This window comes from Thalassophryne amazonica, chromosome 9, assembly GCF_902500255.1.
Source record: "Thalassophryne amazonica chromosome 9, fThaAma1.1, whole genome shotgun sequence".
NCBI classification, from domain to species: Eukaryota; Metazoa; Chordata; class Actinopteri; order Batrachoidiformes; family Batrachoididae; genus Thalassophryne; species Thalassophryne amazonica.
Window position 1 is genome coordinate 22,580,044 of NC_047111.1, and position 20,344 is coordinate 22,600,387.

At 46.0% G+C, this 20,344-nt stretch overlaps 1 protein-coding gene across 1 annotated transcript in view; it reads left to right on the forward strand.

Annotated features, from left to right (window-relative positions):
- The window catches only part of doc2b (double C2-like domains, beta), a 327,887-nt gene that overhangs the window by 288,083 nt on the left and 19,460 nt on the right, over positions 1–20,344 (forward strand). Inside the window, exon 9 of the mRNA XM_034179040.1 lies at positions 11,910–12,067. Coding sequence (XP_034034931.1) covers positions 11,910–12,067 — 158 coding nt within the window. The remainder of the gene's footprint in view (positions 1–11,909; positions 12,068–20,344) is intronic.

Below are 20,344 nucleotides of genomic sequence, written 5' to 3' on the forward strand. Positions count from 1 at the left end.
GATCTCTCAGTGGCAAAGAAGATCGCTTGAACAAATTCCCTATGGAATATCTATATCTAGGGTGAATCTAGAGTCACCTATGCATGGGTTTGTTTAACGCAGGAATGTCGTTTCACACTGACAAACACACAGTCAACATCAACACTTTTTGTCTCAAAGCATTTGTGAATCAAAGGAATAATTTGCAATCAACACATGTAAAAAAAGAAGAAACTGCCAGTCGGCAGAGCTACAGGAAATAACAACATCCATCCACAAGGATTCAGTCTGAAGTACATGATGGGTTCATGTGGTGGGTTCGGAGCCTGGCATGAGTGGGTGGTGGGACTGGATTATGTGTTACGAGAGTATGTGAGCGGGCAACTGAAGTGCCATTAAACTGCTGATTGAATTTCCTTTTTAAACATGATAGTCATCGTGGTTTTAAAACGTAATACAGCATCATTGTGGAATAACCCTGTTTGGAGGAAACTGTGTTTGCAGAGATGCTCCTTTCATATGTCACAGGGACTTTGTGGGAGTGGGAAGTGGTGTCCAAAAATTCTACAAATGTTGCCAAGAGAAGGAAAACAAAACATGTTTTATGAAGTGGAAACATTTGGTAATTATGATGCTCAACCCATGAAGATGAATCCAGACTGGAATCAGAAAAATGCACTGATTACAGCATGTAGCTACTGTATTTCAATGTTTAAAAAATGGTTTTTAAAAAATTTCTGGCTCCACCTGTAAAGTATAACTTTATATTTAAGGTTGGATGTCATATTTTCATGCAGTATTTCCATTGATATGTCAGCAGAAGACACTCTAGCTCCTCTCTCTGACTCCATTATTTGCCAGAACTTGCAGAAGACACAGAATAAAACTTTTCTGCTTTTACAGATGATCAACATTTGCACCCTTGAGGATGTACTGCAGTTTTGTATTTTGTCATTTTCATGTGAATGTGACGGGGGGCTGCAGAGTACAAACAATGTGCCGTTTTCTCATTAAACAACAATGGCGCGCCAGATATTGACCTCGATATTAATGACCTGAAACCAGCACAGTGCATCAGTGCGTGAGCTCGTTGGAAGGTTCCCATTGCGCCTGCTGCACCAACATGTGCGGCGGCATGGCATGCAAACACGCCGGCTGATATAATAGCATCATTTGGAGGCTGTGCTGAATAATTACTTCCATCTCAGCCTGTGGTATGGGAACACGCTGCATGTCAGTGATTGTTTTTGGGCTCAGAAAACCTCAACAGGAACAGTAATAATAATAATAATAACTAATAGAAGTTAGTCTGCTCCTGTGCAATATCATTTAAATGTCAAATGATGCAAAATTGCATTGTTAAGTAGGAGCGTTTGCCCTTATAAATAATCAAAAACATAAACCGTAGAAAGATGATATTGACAATACAGGTCCCCGAAGTACAAACACATTGGAAAACTCTGAAAACGCTCTGACAAAATCAGCACTTTATAGGGAAAGAAACCTTCTATCAGTGTTGTGGGCTGGGGTGTTTGGCTGGCTTGGTTTTTGTTTTCTGTTTCTCCCACCAGGTGGTATGCATTCAGGACTGAGTGGCTGAGCATCAGGACCTCACCCTGAACACCTGAGGCTTGTTATCACGTGCAGGTCATCAGGACTCACAGCTGTGGTGTATTTTGTCTTAATCAGAGATTGCTGCATTTAAACCTTGAATGCACAGTGTGTGATTGCCAGAGACTCGACCTTGTGAGCAGACGTGTGAGATCGATGTCAGGAGAACAATCTCACCATCACGGACGCAGAGAGCGCTCCAGGTTTGACGCCACAGTCTGTGAAGGAGGATTGGGTGAGGTCTCACGCTCTTCAGCACACTTCCTGAGGTAATTTGGTTTTGGTGACTTTTATGAAGTAATGACAGTGGATTTGGTGTCCCTCACACCTTGTGTTAGTGAGCTGTCACGTTATGCTAATTGTCTAATCAGCTTCTGTTGCAGTGGAGATTTGAACTGAGTTGTTCCGTGCCTGCAGGGTAAGAAGCTGATGTATAGATTTAAGCCAGGAAGTGTTTGCTGATTGCGTGCACCTTTGAGTTGTGTCTCTCTGTGTGGAGTTGGACTCACCTCATGTTTTCTTTCTTCACAGACTTGGTTTGTCGCGGCCACCTGGGGGGTGTCGGCGGGGTCCCTGGGTCCGAACTGCTGTGGCTCCGGACCATTTGCGCTGCTGAGAGCGCGCCGTGTTTTCACCTCACCAGACCGCGGACTGTTTAGTTGTTTAGCATCACTCACTGTTATGTTTATTAAATTCTGTTATCCTTTGAACCGTGCTCTGCTTATTTTATGGTGGGTCGTTCAAACGCTGGGTTGGTGCTCCGACCGCGTCCGAAACATAATCAGGAGCAGATAAGAATGTTAGAATTCGGGGCTGCAACTATTGGTTGTTTTTCTAATCAATCAATTAATGTAACAACGTTTAAAAATTAGTCTGATTAATCAACTTCCCGTTGGTTAATTTACGAGTAAATCACAAGCATAAATTCTACCAATAACTTTCAATCTTGCATTCACATATTTTGTCATAAAAACATATTTTTTAAAATTGCAACATATAAAGGACATAAAATGCCAAAAATTAAAAAGGCATTTATGGGAAAAAAAAATGGAAGAAAATCATAACATCTTTCATCTAGCTGCAACTAAGAATTATTATCATTATTAGCTAATCTGTTCATTATTTTCTGTGCCATGTTGCACAGACTCGAGGCTGCCGAGATACTGAGCCGGTAGGCAAAGCTCATGATTTATTAGTCAGTTTATGCTCCTATCCTCAAATATGGTCATGAGCTTTCAGTAATGATGAAAAGAACAAGGTCACAGATACAGTCTGTTATGATCAGTTCTGTATCATCCAAGGCAACAGGTTAAGGACCCAAAAAGTGACTGGGCAGCAGTAAAAAGTAACAGGTTGATTGAAGAAGAACTGCATAGGAGGAGGAGGAAGGGATGACACAGGATACTGCCGGTGAGCTGAGCAGATTGCCCAGATCAGGTGGGTCATCAGGGGGTAGCTGTGGCAGCAGGAAGATACTGCAGCCAAAAACAAACAGGTTTTAGGATCAAGTAAACACCGTCCAGTAATGAAGCTTCAGAAAAACAGAGAACAGTACAGTAAGTACAGAAAAAAAATGCTTTGCAAAAGGACCAGAGGTACTGCATGGAAGACAGATAATCTGGCGAAGCTTGAAAGGAAATATTGGGATTAAGTAGGCTGGTAGATGAGATGAGGTGCAGGTGCGACAACTTTCACAGGTGTCCACAATCAGCAATCCACCGGCAAGAGCAGAGAGGTGGGGTGATAGAGAGACAGCACCACAGCACAGATGAACACAACACAAGCGCTGGAAATGAGGCTCCTTCTTAGGGTGTCCAAGAAGCTCAAATATCCATGAGGGACTCAGAGTAGAGGCGCTGCTTCTTTGTGGAGGACTCTCCAGGGAAGACCCAGGGAACAGTCAAGGGATATCTTGCAGCTGACTTGGGAACAACTCTGGATCTTCCAGCAAGCGTTAGAGGATTTGGGAGAGGATAGGAATGTGTGGTAAGAGCTGCCCGGTCTACTGCCACCGTGACATGGACCCAGATAAGCAGCAGGAAATTAATTATTTTCTGGATTCATGTATGAGCTGTTTGGGTCATAAAATGTCAGAAAACGGTAAAACAATATGAATAAGTGTTTCTCAAAGCCCAAGATGATGTCCTCAAATGTGCTGTTTTGTTTGCAGTTTGAAAATATTACATTTACTGTCAGAGAGGAGCAAAGAAACCAGAAGATATTCACATTTAAGATGGTGAAATCTAATAATTCAAATGTAAAAAAAAAACAGACTCAGAATTAATTGATTACCTAAATGGCTGGCGATTAATTTAAAAATTGATTCATAATTATTTAATTGATTAATCATTGCAGCTCTAGTTCTAAGTATTGTGCAGGTTTTGACTTTATGCAGACATTTCAGAGAGAACGTGTTCTATGTTCAGACAAAGTGGACGGGTGCACATGTTGGTGTGCACAAACTTACTTCAATTAGGCATAATTAAAATTTCCACTTTTTGGTTTGAAGGAAACATGCATTTTTGCACTTCTCTTCCAAAATTCCCAGTTGATGTTCAAAGTGAATTTTTATTGAGAAAGAATTGTGTAAGAATTAAATAGTAATCCTGGCACACACATAAATTGTTTATTGTCACAGATTCTCAAATGCTCGATAAACTGGTATCCACCTCGATATCAGTCCAATCAGATGGAATGAAGTGTGTACCCCCCCAAAAAAGATGTTCTGTGGCTCAAGCTGTGGATTACAGGTTGAAATAACGTGTGTTATCACTGTAAAAGAGGAAATGTCTGCCCACATGACGGCCTTTAGAGGACAGAGGAAGTGTTTGTGGGCTTCAGTAATCTGGAGGTATGTGCACAGCTGTGTCCTGATTCACATTGTGACCACTCATCCATTTCTATCTAATGGATGTGTCTGGTGGTCACTGCACTGTCTTCAGCACCGGAGCACTGGAAGAGGCCGCGAACAGTGAGCCACTGTGCTCGTCTGGCACTGAATTCTGGACCAGCAGCGTGTTTCTGTGTCCTCTCAGCTTAGGAGTAACAATAAAAGACAAAAAAAAAAAAAAAAAAGATTTTCTATTATTGACCATAAAGTGGCTGTTTGGTTTGGCTACAATGTGTCAAAATAAGAATAAAAAGATATTTTCCATGATCACAGCTGCACTTTAAAAATGGCTTTTCAAGAATTCACTCTTATTCAAAACAAGTAAATCTGAATTTTTTTCTTATCTGAGACTGTTATTTACTAAAAAAAAATTAAAAAAAGACAGATAGGCAAAACATTCAGAGAGAGTCCAATACTACAACCCCAATTCTAATGAAGTTGGGACGTTGTGTAAAATGTAAATAAAAACAGAATACAACTAGAAGCACTCAGAGAGTGCAAACCTCCGCCAAGGCCATGGGGTCACTGACGCCATAACAGCTACACGCCGTGGAATCATTGAACCTAAAAAAGTCTAACAATGATGTTTGCTCAGTAGTAGAAAAAAAGTTTCATCTGCTGTGACTGGATAGCATGTATCCTTAGTGCTTGGCATCACAGTTTATTGCAACTTGCACCTTTCCCAGAAGCTACTGTCATCTGAGCACTGATATTGATATTGCATGCGCTTATAGACAAAAACAAATAAGAGACAAAATTCTATTTATTATTCAACTAAACTGCAAATATATGAATTTTTTAACATTTATGAAACACTTCTCTAAACAAGGCCATAGGGTCACTGACCCTAAAGAGATTCTCTCCTTGGCACAGTGATCTATTCAACAATTCAGTGTTACAACCAAAACTATGATACATACACTTTTCTTTCCTTTATATTTGACATCCTTGACCATGAAAACATACCAATAGAACTTGTAATCACTTTTATGTCTTTATTAGTTCAAAAGTTATTGTATAAAAACGATTTTTCGGTAATGGCAGTTTTCTTCTGGATCTAGTTCCATAACATTTGAAGCTACATCAAATCTGATGACACCTTAGTGAATCAGTACAGATTCAGCTACAATTTGGTGTTAGTTGTGCATCTCTAGCTTCATTTTTTTTTTTTTTTGCCTTTTTGCTCTCGGCCGAGACAGTCGCATTTTTCTCTTCTCCCTCCCTCCTTATCTTTCCTGATTCTGTGGCGTGTTGTCTGTGTGGCTGTCAGCTTTGCTCTTCTGGAAACAGCAAAAATGGATCTGTTAAAGTGGTCTCTGAACGCAATTGACACTATTTTTTTCTACAAGACACTCGGGAGCGGAGGACCCGACCTGTCCTGCCGGGACACATGTGATGGGTTATGTGATGGACAGTTGGAGGAAATGGCAGGTCATGTGCCTTTACACGCTGTCTGTGGAGGACGTCGAAGATGTGTATATATTTAGCACGGTGGTGACCGGGTTCCTGCTGTGTGGAACGGGCATAGAGCTGGTTTACCGGAAAATTAAGAAAGTGGAAGCGGCAATAATTGGCCCGTCCAGGCTGCCCCACATGATTGAGGGCAGTGTCAGCTCAGTCAGCGGGTGTTAACCGCGCGTTGGATACCATCTCGGGAAGAATAGCTGCACTGGAAAACTGCATTGATCGTCAGTAATGACCACATCTCCTCTCCTAATTCAGATGTAATGAAAGCCACTCTGTCTCAGACTGTGGAATCTTTCAGGCGTCTGCTAATCTGGATTGCCATTCGGCTTCCCAAAACAGAGCTGCACTTCAAGGCCACTGTGATAAAAACCTCCTGGAAGAAGAAGAACGCTCATGCCTCACTCCCTCGTCTCCCCCCGCTCTCAGCTTTTCCAGCTCTGACGTTGACTGTGGACAGTGGACTGTTCAGGGCTAGGTCCCTCCTCCCTCCAGAATGGACGAACAAGGCCGTTGATGGCACCTAAAGGCGGCCTCCGGAGTGTTCTGTCTGATAACTGGACTCTTACAAATCTCGGTCGTCGTCTCTCGTCCTGTTGTTGTGTGTGATCATTGTTCATTGTGCTGATGGGTTTTTCCCTGCATTGCTGCTGCATGATTCAATGCAGCAGCAATGAAGGTTTTTCTTTCCCAAGTTTTACCTTGTGTGTGCTTTTTATATGTGTTCATGTACCGGGCCGGCTTATGTGTGTTGTGTGTTATGTGTGTGTCGTCTGTCGTCATGAGGTCATGTCATGGTTTGTTCAGTCCTGCTGTTGACCTAAGGCGGGATATACATCTGGAGCTGGTCCACGGGCACCTAAAAGCGACTTCTGCTCCTTACTGGCAATTAGGATGGGTTAAATGCAGTAAACACATTTCATTGTGCAGGGAACATATTCCTTTGTGCATATGACAATAAAATTCTTTTGAATCCTTTTGAATCCTTTGAATCCTTGAATTTGTCACCTCACACTGACACATTTTCTGTTTTCCCTATATTTTTGCATATTCTGGATCACCAGATCCGGAATCCGGATCCGATCACACCAAACTTTGTTGTTTGATAGAACATTTGACTATGTTACACCCTAATTTTTTTCAAGCCTTTCTGCCTTGTTTCTGTGGAGTTAGAAACTAGAATGTCAAAATTCCCCCTATCCCGCAATGGTGAAGAATCCTTTCAAAAAATTCCTGGATCTGGATCGTGATCTGGATCACCACTAAAATTTAATCACTTGTTCCTCTTGTCATTTCCAACCACTCCACAAAATTTCATCAAAATCCGTTCAAAACTTTTTGAGTTATCCTGCTGACAAACAGACAAACAAACAAACGCGACCGAAAACATAACCTCCTTGGCGGAGGTAATAATTTGCAAATCCTCTTCAACCTATATTCAATTGAGTACACCACAAAGACAAGATATTTAATGTTCAAACTGCACTGTAAGCTGCCCATGTCATGGGCACTAACACACCCCCATACCATCACAGATGCTAGCTTTTGAACTTTGCGCTGGTAAAAATCTGGATGTTTTTTTTTTCCTATTTTGTCTGGAGGACACAATGTCCATGATTTCCAAAAACAATGTGAAATGTGGACTCATCAGACCACAGCACACTTTTCCACTTTGCGTCTGTCCATTTCAAATGAGCTCGGGCCCAGAGAAGGCAGCGGCGTTTCTGGATGTTGTTGATGTATGGCTTTCACTTTGCATGGTAGAGTTTTAACTTGCACTTGTAGATGCAGCGATGAACTGTGTTAACTGACAATAGTTTTCTGAAGTGTTCCTGAGCTCACGGGGTAAGATCCTTTACATAATGATGTCAGTTTTTAATGCACCGCCTGAGGGATCGAAGGTCACGGGCATTCAGTGTTGGTTTTTGGCCTTGCCACTTAACGTTTAGAAAGTTCTCCAGATTCTCTGTATCTTCTGATTATATTATGGACTGTAGATGATGGAATCCCTAATTCCTTGCAATTGAACATTGAGAAACATTGTTCTTAAACTGTTGGACTATTTTTTCACACAGTTGTTCACAAAGTGGTGATCCTCACCCTATCTTTGCTTGTGAACGGCTGAGCTTTAGGGGATGCTCCTTTTATACCCAATCATGACACTCACCTGTTTCCAATTAGCCTGTTCACCTGTGGAATGTTCCAAACAGGTGTTCTTTGAGCATTCATCAACTTTCCCAGTCTTTTGTTGCCACTGTCCCAGCTTTTTTGAAATGTGTTGCAGGCATCCATTTCAAAATGAGCAAATATCTGCATAAAAGCAAAAACGTTTATCAGTTTGAACATTAAATATCTTGTCTTTGTGGTGTATTCAGTTGAATATAGGTTGAAGAGGATTTGCAAATCATTGTATTCTGTTTTTAATTTACATTTCACACAACATCCCAACTTCACTGGAATTGAGGTTGTACAGCACAAACTGCCATCCTTTGCGTTTGTAAATTAAAGCTTCCTGTCTTCTTATGCTTCCTGTTTTCCTCTTTCCATCTGTCTGTCCAAACATTAAATCAATATAAACAACCACCAGCACTCAGTATTGGTTGATTATGATGTTCCAGCTAATTGTTCCGTTGCCTCGGGGAAAACTCAATTAAGATTGGCGAGAGGATGTTCCATTGATTTAATTTAATGCAGAGTAGAACCGGACACCTCCGATGTGATGGAAGAGGATTCCAAATGAATTAACCGGCCTGCTTCAGGCTGCCAAAGCAGCTCACTGATAATATTCCAGGTGTATTGACTAGGTTCCAGGTATTAGTCAGTCTACAAAGGTTACCACGGAAACTGGCTTTTATTTCGATGGAGAGTGAAAGGCTTTGCTAATATCTCAGGACACGAGCTACTTTCCTTTGATCGGTCCAGTAATCATTTCCATTTGTAAATTGGCAGGTTAAAATGAAAAAAAAAACAAAACATTAATTATCTGTGACTAAAAGTCACAGCATCGTGTTTAAAATTTGTTTGCAACACTGGCTGCTCAACAAAGGTAGGCCTCGTTGGTCGACACAGTGGGATTCTACTGGGTTCTGCTGGTCCATGAGATGTCTTCATGGCTAAAGCAGCAAATATATTAAGAGACAGGAGAGGAAAGTGTTGATTGCCATGGGGGTCAAACCAAAACCTATACCTGTGGATTTTACATGGACAAAATAAAAAATGGCCCCATCTCGGTGGGTCAGTACCTGCTTTTAGTCTTGTCACTCCCTTGGCCGTGTATCGATGGAGTGACAGTTGCCAACAGTTCCAATGGTGTCAGATGTCACCCTGTCAACACGTGTATTATGAGGCACAGACTTGGGCATTCTTTGTGTGTCCTCTCTGTTGTCTTAGGTGATGCTCTGACTACACTGAGTGATGTGACAGTGAGGGAGACTTTTTCTTGCAGCTTCACTTGGTGATTGATGTTTGCTCCAGATGTGACACTTCTCTCATCATCAGTTCAGTGCAACCGCAGGCATGAGTCCTCTGCAAGCCCTGAGGCATGCTGGTGCATTGATGCTGTTATGTGAAGTGAATTAAAGTCTATGACTGTCCATGGACAGGACACCAGACCATCACAGATTACTTGCCCAGCCAAGGCTGGTACCCATTCACAGCTGGGTGGACTGAGACAATGCAGACTGAGTCTCTTGTTCAAGGACACAGGTGGGGAGTGTGACTGGGAGCCAAATTCAGATTTACATATTTGTAGTCCAGCTTGTTATTCCACTCAACAATAGTGCTTAGACAAGAACAATATATTTAAAATGTCAAATGTTTTTGACTGGAAGCTTTCATAAATAAATGAGTGTTGTAGCAGAAGGAAAGAAAGAGGATCTGATACATACAAACGGGTGCAGGGAGGATGTTTGTAACAGAGCTGATCCTCATGCCAGGCAGCCTGAAGTTTGTGTGTTAATGCTCTTGTATTCCTGTCAGGTATTGTTACGTGTGGGTAGACACAAACTGTAGCTTGTTAAGTGAGACTCGGGGGCAGCAGTGTGGAGTCCGAAACAAGAATAAAAAGCAGGAGAGATAGGATTAAGCAGAGTTGACGTTAATCCGAGATGTCGTCAGAAACGTGTCTGCGTGTCAGACAAATTGAGTGGCGAGTCCTGTGTTCTAGCGAGACGTCTCGTAAAGGCGAGTCCTGTGTTCCAGCGAGACGTCTTGTAAAAAGTCTTCTGTGATTCACGTTAAGAGGCGGTCTTCCCTGGAGAGATCTGATTAGTATCCTGCTATGGACACTGCTGGACAGTCCTACGTCCTGCACACAGTGGAACACTGTTGACATGACACTCATCTTTGTCTGCAGAGACCTGTGTTTGATCCCCCCCACCCCCACAGTTTTTTTCCCCATTTACAAATGAAGAAAAAAATGAACTAGAGAACGGTGCCAAAGCTCACAAACTGCTCATGTTCTGTTTTTAATCTGATCTCCTTAAGAATCTCTGGTTTTGAACTGTTGACCGCACGACAGATCTCACATACCACCTTACTCCCACTCATAAACAAGACCCCGAGATTCTTGAACTCATCCACTTGGGGGCAATAACCTTCCATTGACTCAGAGAGGACAATTCACCCTTTTCCAATGGAGGACTATGGTCTCAGTTTTGAAGGTGCACATCTTCATGCCAGTCAGTTCACACAGCCTCAAACCTGCCCAGTGCACATCAGAGGTCACTGTCTGATGAAGCCAACAGAACCACAGCCGCAAAAAGCAGATATGTAATGCTGACATTTTTTTTTTCACAGCGCTCTCACTGCACAGAAACTTCCATTTCTTCTGTATTTCTTCATGTTGTTCTACCTTAATAGTTTTTGTGTGCTTTGTTTTTATCTTAGAAATGACTCCTGTGCAAATTGCTTTGAATTGCCGACGTTGTGTTTGAAAGTTGCTGTACACAAAAAACCTCCCTCATAGAAACCAATTAAATAATTCAAAGGTCCGCCTCAGCTGCTGAAGTAACACGTTCTTTTTGCATTCGCTGCCTTATTGTAATGCTTTCAGAATCCCACACAAACACTTAAAGTGGTGAGCAGTGTGATGGTTTCTCTGCCAGCAAAAAGTTTCACTCCACTGGGAAAAGAAAGAAAGCAAAACCCGTCACATTAAGCAACAAATTATCCAAAGACACCGAGAAGTTCAGGTCCTGAACTTGTTCTCTCCGGTTGCATTGAAGGAAAACGTGCACGCAGTCACGTGTGAAGCGAGATGGGTTTTTTCAGTCTCTAAAGAACATAGCAAATTAACTCTGATGAGGCTATTAGCTCACTATTAACGACGGACATAATCATCCATTCCTGCTGGATGATTTTTTTTTTTTAACTTCATTTTTTTGATGACTGTCAAACTGCTGTCGGCTTTTTGTCTCTTCTTACTGCTTGACCGGAGAACATGGATTTTGTATTTGTGTCACTTCCCTCTGTCTTTCCTTGAGCAGCTTCTTTCAAAATCTTCGTTAGTTTTTATGAAAGTTGGTGAAAATATTTGATGCCATTTGAGGAAGAGGCCGTTCTCTTTTGGTCATGATCCAGTAATTGATGATCACTTTTTAAAAATTAAACAGCAAACTGAATTCCACAATGATTTGAACATTACTGAAACCAGTTGTTGGAGGTGAATTGGGGCGTCAGGCAACAGGAATGTTACTTTTGAAAATGGAGGTCACTACACCACATCGGGATCCCCCAGTCAAGAGGTGGTCAATGTGGCCTGGGAAAGGGAAGTCTGGGGTCCCCTGCTGGAGCGGTTGCCCCCGCGACCCGAACCTGGAAATCGGTTGAAGATGACAATGATAGTCATTTAAAACTGCATGTGTGTATTAATACTTAAACTTGTGCACATTGTTCAGTTTTTATGTTTACTAAATCAGATATGAAAATTCTGGAATTTTAAATCTTTTCTTTTTCACCTCTGCAGGTCAACAAAGCAGAAGACAAGTCACTTGAGGAACGAGGACGTATCATGATCTCCCTCAAGTACAACACCCAGAAGTCCTGCCTGGTGGTCGGCATCATACGCTGCGCTCACCTCGCCGCCATGGATGCCAATGGCTTCTCTGACCCCTACGTCAAAACGTTAGTATGCTAACACTCACCGTTATCTGCAAACAGACCCTGCGATTTTTCCAGAACCAGGCCATTCTTCCCGCACTGGGAGAACTAATGGATTTTCTGCTGAAATGTCAGATACATATGCTGAACTTGAAAATATATTTACCTTTATTTGAGTTAAAGGCCTCAAGGCCCAGGCCACGGCTGTGACCCCTCAACGTCTGGGCCAGGGCTTTGACCACCTCAAGGTATGGGCAACGGCTATGACCCCTAAAGTACCATGCCAATGCTTTGACCCCTCAAGGTCTGTGCCAAGGCCATGACTTTGGCCTCTCAAAGCCCAGAGTAAGCCTTTGACTTGTGAAAAACCAGGCCAAGGCTTTGACCTCTTAAAGTCCTGACATAAATAAAGAAATAAAGAAAAAAACAAGTGAAAATGAATTATACAAAATGAAGATTCATACAAAAACTAGAGAGATCCAAAATGTGATAAATGATCAAGGTAACTTTGAGAACAACATTTGTTTACAGTAACACAATGTAGTAATTTAATTGAATTCTCATCAGAAGTTGATCAAAGTCCAGAAAAGAAAAACAATGTGGTGACTTGCAGTCATGTCATCTGATTGCTTCTTGTCAACATACATTCCTCTTCAAAACGCCCGCTCCTCATCATAATTGCGCTATTTTTAGTGTATGCACAGTGGAAGTGTTGAAATGGGTTATCTGGCAGCGGTGATAGTTGAGCACAGGAGACAGACTATCTGTGATTATCAGCAACATAAGAGACTCTTTACAGAGCTGCAATTTGAAGGAGAGTCTTATTAATCACACCTGAACATTTCCCGTCTTTCATCTGGCTGAGCAATGAGAGCGCAATTAATTTGTGACTCTGCTGCACACACCTCAAGAATAAAAGAGAGAATGGCATCAGAGGAGAGGGACTGGATCCAATCTTCCAGCGGACTGAGGTCGAGAAAGTGTGACGCCTGAAGGACGGTTGATGAGTATCCTGCTGCAACACGTGAGAAAGTAAACAGATGCACGCGGCTGATTTCTCTCTTTAACAAGGTGACGCGTTGAAGGTCCTTAAGTCAACATGCTGCCGAGTTTACTTTATTTTTCTAAATTGTCCTCATGAATGTGTATTTTTTTTCTGTTGGGGAGTTCAACTGTGTCCGTTGGGCTTCAAGGTTTAACTCTTTGATCCTCTGGTGATTTTTTTTTTTTTTTTCAAGTGGTGTCAGTGGGAGGCACGTGAACACCATGGGTGAGGCAACAGTTCTTGGGCTGTGGACCAGCTCTTTGTCCTGCTGCTTCTTATAAGTGGTCATTGTGGGTGATGTCAACTTATCTGCCCAAGGTGATGGTGGAAGGGATTGGTGGATTTTGATGCCTTGTGCTTCTTGGGGTTGAGAGGTCAAAGGTGTTTCTTCAGTTGATTTGAAAACCAGTTAATCCTGCTGGAGCTCAAAGGCAACTGTTGGTCTTGATGATTTTTCTTCCTCTTTAGAATCCATTAACCATAGGGTTCCTCAAGGGTCTGTCCAGGGTCCTTTTTGTTTTGTGTTTATATGCTACAATTGAGATGTTTTTTTTTTTTTAAATTACAACTCTTTCCATTTGCAGATGACATACAGATCTACTTGTACATGAAGACCAGTAATAATTGGACTTTCTCAGCTAAAATGACGTGTTTAAGTTTGATATTTAACGTTTTAGCCACACACAATCTTGGCTACTTGACCTTGTCATTTTAGCATATACTTTGTTTTTGAATGGACTGACACCATCATACCTTTCTGAAGTTCTATACATATTTGTGTGCTCCCACCACATCACTGAGATGCTCTGAACAGACAGTTTTGCTGGTGCTGAGATCTTGGTTAAAAACTCGGGGTGACCGAGCTTTTGTAGTAGCTGACCCAAAATTTTGAACTCCTTCATACAAGTGCTTCAATTTTGTCCACGTTTAAATCATTGCTTCAGACTTACTGTTGTGTGGGCCGCTGAAGAGGAGGTACTGCTGGCCCACCACCAGAGGGCGTCCTGCCTGAAGTGCGGGCTTCAGGCGCATGAGGGCGCCGGAGCACCGGGAGTGGCAGCTGTCACTCATCTACAACACCAGCTGTCACTCATCATCATCATCCACACCTCCATAAGAGCCGGGCAGCATCTTCACCTCACTGTCTAGAAATCGTCTACCGTTAAGTAAACGTCTCAGCCTTTGATTTATACAGTAGTAACGTTTTTACTGTACGTACTGACAGTATTCTGAGTTTGCAGACTGTTAATTGTTACTGCAGGATCTGTACAAATTCCGTGATTGAGAGATGGAGGTGCTTTCACCTTCGTGTTGAACTGTTTGCTGGGTGTTCATACACCCACCATCACCTGTCTGTTCTTTCTGGCAGCAGTACCCGATCTGACAGCCAGAGGCAGTGGCCACCTGGGGACCCAGTGCTTGGCGGCTCCAGGATTGCTTCAGGTCCGGTGGAGTGGAAGGCGTGTGGGATCCGGCTCTTTTTTGGACAGGCGTCTCCTATTCTCGAGCCTGCTCAAACACCACCGTAACTTATTTGACTGGTGATCTCAATTGTGTTGTCTGTTGCTCTGTTGTGCACATTCACAACATTAAATTGTTATATTTGGCTTATTCCATTGTCCGTTCATTTGCGCCCCCTGTTGTGGGTCCGTGTTCCTACACTTTTCACAACAGGATTTCTCGGCCAGCGTCATGGATCCCGAGCGGCGTCAACCATCGCTTGAACCGACAATGGAAACACAGGGTGCACAGGCGTAGGCAGGAGGCATGTTAGGAGAGCTGCAGCAAATCTTAACTGCCTTCACTGCTCGGTTGGATTTAGTAACCGAGCAGAACGTCATACTCAATCGGAGGATGGAGGCTCTCACCGCCCAGGTGGAAGCGCGCACTCCAAGCGCTGCTGCAGCGCCTCCTCCAGCCGACCGAGCACAAAATACAGACGTTCCAGTGGTGATTCAACAAACCCCCACCCCCCACCCCATTCCCCGAACCATACATAAGCCCACCGGAACCGGTTGTGTCGAGACGTGTGCAGACTTCTTAATGCAGTGCTCGCTTGTCTTTGCACAACGTCCCGTCATGTACACGTCAGATGCCAGCCGGGTGGCTTATGTCATCAATTTGCTTCGAGGAGAGGCACGCACTTGGGCTACGGCGCTCTGGGAGCAAAACTCACGGCTCCTAACAACATATACTGGGTTTGTGAGGGAGTTTAAACAAGTGTTTGATCACCCCAATAGAGGCGAGACCGCTTTGACTGTGCTGCTGTCTATGAGACAGGGACGTCGGAGTGCAGGCGAGTACGCCGTCGACTTCCGCATCGCGGCTGCGAGGTCCGGCTGGAATAACGTTGCACTCCGCGCCGCCTTCGTAAACGGACTGTCTCCGGTCCTGAAGGAGCACCTGCTGGCTAAGGATGAGCCGCGGGATTTTGACGGGCTTGTTGACCTGGTTATACGGTTAGACAACCGGTTAGAAGAACACCGTCGGGAGCGGGGCGAAGGGCGTGGCCGGGCACAAGCCGTCCCTCTTCCTTCCGGGTCCGAAAGGGTGCCGCCGTCTCCACGCTCCACAGTCAGAGAGCCCCGTGGCTGATGAAGCTATGGACACGAGCAGGGCCAAAGTAAAATCACATGACAGACAACGGAGGCTGGCTCGCGGGGAGTGTTTTTTCTGTGGCTCTGATGAGCACATACAAAGAAACTGCCCCAAACGGTTAAACTTCAACGCCCGCCCTTAGAGACTGGTTTAAGGGTGGGTCATAACATCCACGCGGGAAAAGCCCGTAGATCAGCACGCATCCCAGTAACGATCCTTTGTGGGGATCTTACCCTTCACGCCCCAGCACTGGTGGACACAGGGTCTGAAGGGAATCTGCTGGACAGCAGATGGGCTAGGGAGGTAGGGCTCCCCCTAGTGGCACTACCTTCCCCATTGAAGGTATTGGCACTAGATGGCACCCTTCTCCCATTAATCACACATCAGACACAACCAGAGACATTGGTGGTGTCTGGAAATCACAGGAAGGAGATTGTGTTTTATGTAACACCTTCTACCTCCCGAGTGATTTTGGGGTTTCCATGGATATTAAAGCACAATCCCCGGATTGATTGGCCGTCTGGGGTAGTGATGCAGTGGAGCGACACCTGCCACCGGGAATGTTTAGGATCCTCAGTTCTACCCGGTGTGACAGCTAAGGAGGAGGTTAAAGTCCCCCCAATCTGTCAGCGGTGCCTGAGGAGTACCATGATCTTGCTGACATCTTCAGCAAAGATCTGGCACTCACTCTTCCCCCGCACCGTCCGTACGATTGTGCCATTGATTTGATCCCAGGCGCTGAGTACCCGTCCAGCAGGCTGTACAACCTCTCTCGTCCTGAGCGCGAATCAATGGAGACCTACATCCGGGACTCCTTAGCTGCCGGGTTGATCCGGAACTCCACCTCCCCGATGAGTGCAGGTTTCTTTTTTGTGGGTAAAAAAGACAGCAGACTCCGTCCATGCATTGACTACAGGGGACTGAATGAAGTCACGGTTCGTAATCGATACCCGCTGCTTCTGTTAGATTCTGTGTTCACGCCCCTGCATGGAGCCCAAATTTTTACCAAATTGGATCTTAGAAATGCGTACCACCTGGTTCGGATCCGGAAGGCAGACGAGTGGAAGACGGCATTCAACACCCCGTTAGGTCACTTTGAGTACCTGGTCATGCCGTTCGGCCTCACCAATGCGCCCGCGACGTTCCAGGCATTGGTTAATGACGTCTTGCGGGACTTCTTGCACCGGTTCGTCTTCATATACCTGGACGACATCCTCATCTTCTCCCCGGATCCTGAGACCCATGTCCAGCATGTACGTCAGGTCCTGCAGCGGTTGTTGGAGAACCGGCTGTTTGTGAAGGGTGAGAAGTGCGAGTTCCACCATACTTCTTTGTCCTTCCTGGGGTTCATAATCTCCTCCAACTCCATCGCACCCGATCCGGCCAAGGTTGCGGCGGTGAGGGATTGGCCCCAACCGACGAGCCGTAGGAAGCTGCAACAGTTCCTCGGCTTTGCTAATTTCTACCGGAGGTTTATTAAGGGTTATACCCAGGTAGTTGGCCCCCTGATGGCCCTGACCTCCACTAAAGTCCCCTTCACCTGGTCGGATCAGTGCGAAGCCGCGTTTAGGGAGTTGAAACGTCGGTTCTCGTCTGCACCCGTTCTGGTGCAGCCCGATCCCAATCGCCAGTTTGTTGTTGAAGTGGATGCCTCTGACTCAGGGATAGGAGTCGTGCTGTCCCAGAGCGGGGAGTCCGACAAGGTTCTCCATCCATGTGCCTATTTTTCCCACAGGTTGACCCTGGCGGAGAGGAACTATGACGTCGGCAATCGGGAACTTCTTGCGGTGAAAGAGGCTCTTGAGGAGTGGAGACACCTGTTGGAGGGAGCTGCGGTACCATTTACGGTTTTCACGGACCATCGGAACCTGGAGTACATTCGGACCGCCAAGTGTCTGAACCCCAGGCAAGCCCGCTAGTCACTGTTCTTAAGGCGATTTGACTTCCGGATTACCTACCGTCCCGGGACTAAGAACCAGCGATCTGACGCCCTGTCCCGGGTCCATGAAGAGGAGGTCAAGGTCGAGCTGTCAGATCCACCGGAACCTATCATCCCCGAGTCCACTATCGTAGCAGCCCTCACCTGGGATGTGGAGAAGACCGTCCAGGAGGCCCTGACACGGAACCCGGGGACCGGCCCTAGGAACAAACTCTATGTCCCACCAGAAGCCAGAGTTGCTGTCCTGGACTTCTGTCACGGGTCCAAGCTCTCCTGTCACCCAGGGGTGCGAAGGACCGTGGCAGTGGTCAGGGAGCGCTTCTGGTGGGCGTCCATGGAAGCTGATGTCCGGGAGTATGTCCAGGCCTGCACCACCTGTGCCAGGGGTAAGGCAGACCACCAACGGGCACAGGGTCTCCTCCAACCGTTACCTGTGCCCCACCGCCCCTGGTCCCACATCGGCCTGGACTTCGTCACGGGCCTCCCGCCATCCCAGGGCATGACCACCATCTTCACGATAGTGGACCGGTTCTCCAAAGTGGCCCACTTCGTGGCCCTCCCGAAGCTCCCGACGGCCCAGGAGACTGCAGACCTCCTGGTCCACCACGTCGTGCGTCTGCATGGGATCCCATCCGATGTCGTCTCTGACCGTGGTCCCCAGTTCTCCTCGGAGGTCTGGAGGAGTTTCTGTAGAGAGCTGGGGGCCTCCATGAGCCTCTCGTCCGGGTACCATCCCCAGACCAACGGACAGGTAGAGCGGGCCAACCAGGAGTTGGAACAGGCTCTTCGCTGTGTGACCTCGGCGCACCCGACGGCCTGGAGTAACCGTCTGGCCTGGATCGAGTACGCACACAACAGTCAAGTCTCGTCTGACACCGGCCTCTCCCCGTTTGAGGTGTGTTTGGGGTACCAGCCCCCATTGTTCCCGCTAGTGGAGGGAGAGGTCGGGGTGCCCTCGGTCCAGGCCCATCTGAGGCGGTGCCGTCGGGTGTGGCGCTCTGCCCGCTCTGCCCTGCTCAAAGCCCAGATGAGGGCCAAGGCCCATGCAGACCGCCGGCGGTCCGCGGCCCCTGCATACCAGCCCGGGCAGGAGGTTTGGCTGTCTACAAAGGACATCCCATTACAGGTGGAGTCCCATAAGCTGAAGGATCGCTACATTGGCCCTTTCCCCATCGTCAAGGTCCTCAGTCCTGCCGCGGTGAAGTTGAGGCTGCCAGCTTCACTGCGGATCCATCCTGTATTCCATGTCTCTCGGGTCAAGCCTCACCACACCTCTTACCTCTGTGCCCCCGGACCGGCGCCGCCTCCTGCCCAGATCATCGACGGGGAGCCTGCGTGGACAGTTCGCCGGCTCCTGGACGTCCGTCATAAGGGCCGGGGATTCCAGTATCTGGTGGACTGGGAGGGTTATGGACCCGAACAGCGCTCCTGGGTGAAGAGGAGCTTCATCCTGGACCCGGCCCTCCTGGCCGACTTCTACCACCGACATCCGGACAAACCTGGTCGGGCGCCAGGAGGCGCCCGTTGAGGGGGGGGTCCTGTTGTGTGGGCCGCTGAAGAGGAGGTACTGCTGGCCCACCACCAGAGGGCGTCCTGCCTGAAGTGCGGGCTTCAGGCGCGTGAGGGCGCCGGAGCACCGGGAGTGGCAGCTGTCACTCATCTGCAACACCAGCTGTCACTCATCATCATCATCCACACCTCCATAAGAGCCGGGCAGCATCTTCACCTCACTGCCGAGAAATCGTCTACCGTTAAGTAAACGTCTCAGCCTTTGATTTATACAGTAGTAACGTTTTTACTTCTGTACGTACTGACAGTATTCTGAGTTTGCAGACTGTTAATTGTTACTGCAGGATCTGTACAAACTCCGTGATTGAGAGGTGGAGGTGCTTTCACCTTCGTGTTGAACTGTTTGCTGGGTGTTCATACACCCACCATCACCTGTCTGTTCTTTCTGCCAGCAGTACCCGATCTGACAGCCGGAGGCAGTGGCCACCTGGGGACCCAGTGCTTGGCGGCTCCAGGATTGCTTCAGGTCCGGTGGAGTGGAAGGCGTGTGGGATCCGGCTCTTTTTTGGACAGGCGTCTCCTATCCTCGAGCCTGCTCACACACCACTGTAACTTATTTGACTGGTGATCTCAATTGTGTTGTCTGTTGCTCTGTTGTGCACATTCACAACATTAAATTGTTATATTTGGCTTATTCCATTGTCCGTTCATTTGCGCCCCCTGTTGTGGGTCCGTGTTCCTACACTTTTCACAACACTTCTTTATTTTGGCTTTCAAACCAAACTGAGTTCAGATTTATGTGTTTATCATTTTGCTGTGTGTCTCTCTCATTTACTTGTCATATTTTATAAGTTTTACTCCTGTTTCTGGCTGCTCTTTTTTTATGGTTTTGGCATTTATTTAACATTTAGTAGTTTTCACACTGCAGTTCATTTATTCATTCCCATATTGCCAACTCATATTGACCCCAGCAACTGGAAAAGGCCAATGACACATCCACATATCACCTGGTTGTGATGGATCCATGGTGACTCTCTGTAGGTGGGGATAAACCTGTTGTCTGCCTGAGTGGTTGGCAGGACCGAGGGCAGTTCCGTGGTGTGACGGCATGACATCAGTGCACATTTCCTGTCTTGATCTGACCTTATTACCAGTCTTATCTGACCTTATTATGATCTTGTTACAACTTTATAGTGGGACCAGGACTTTC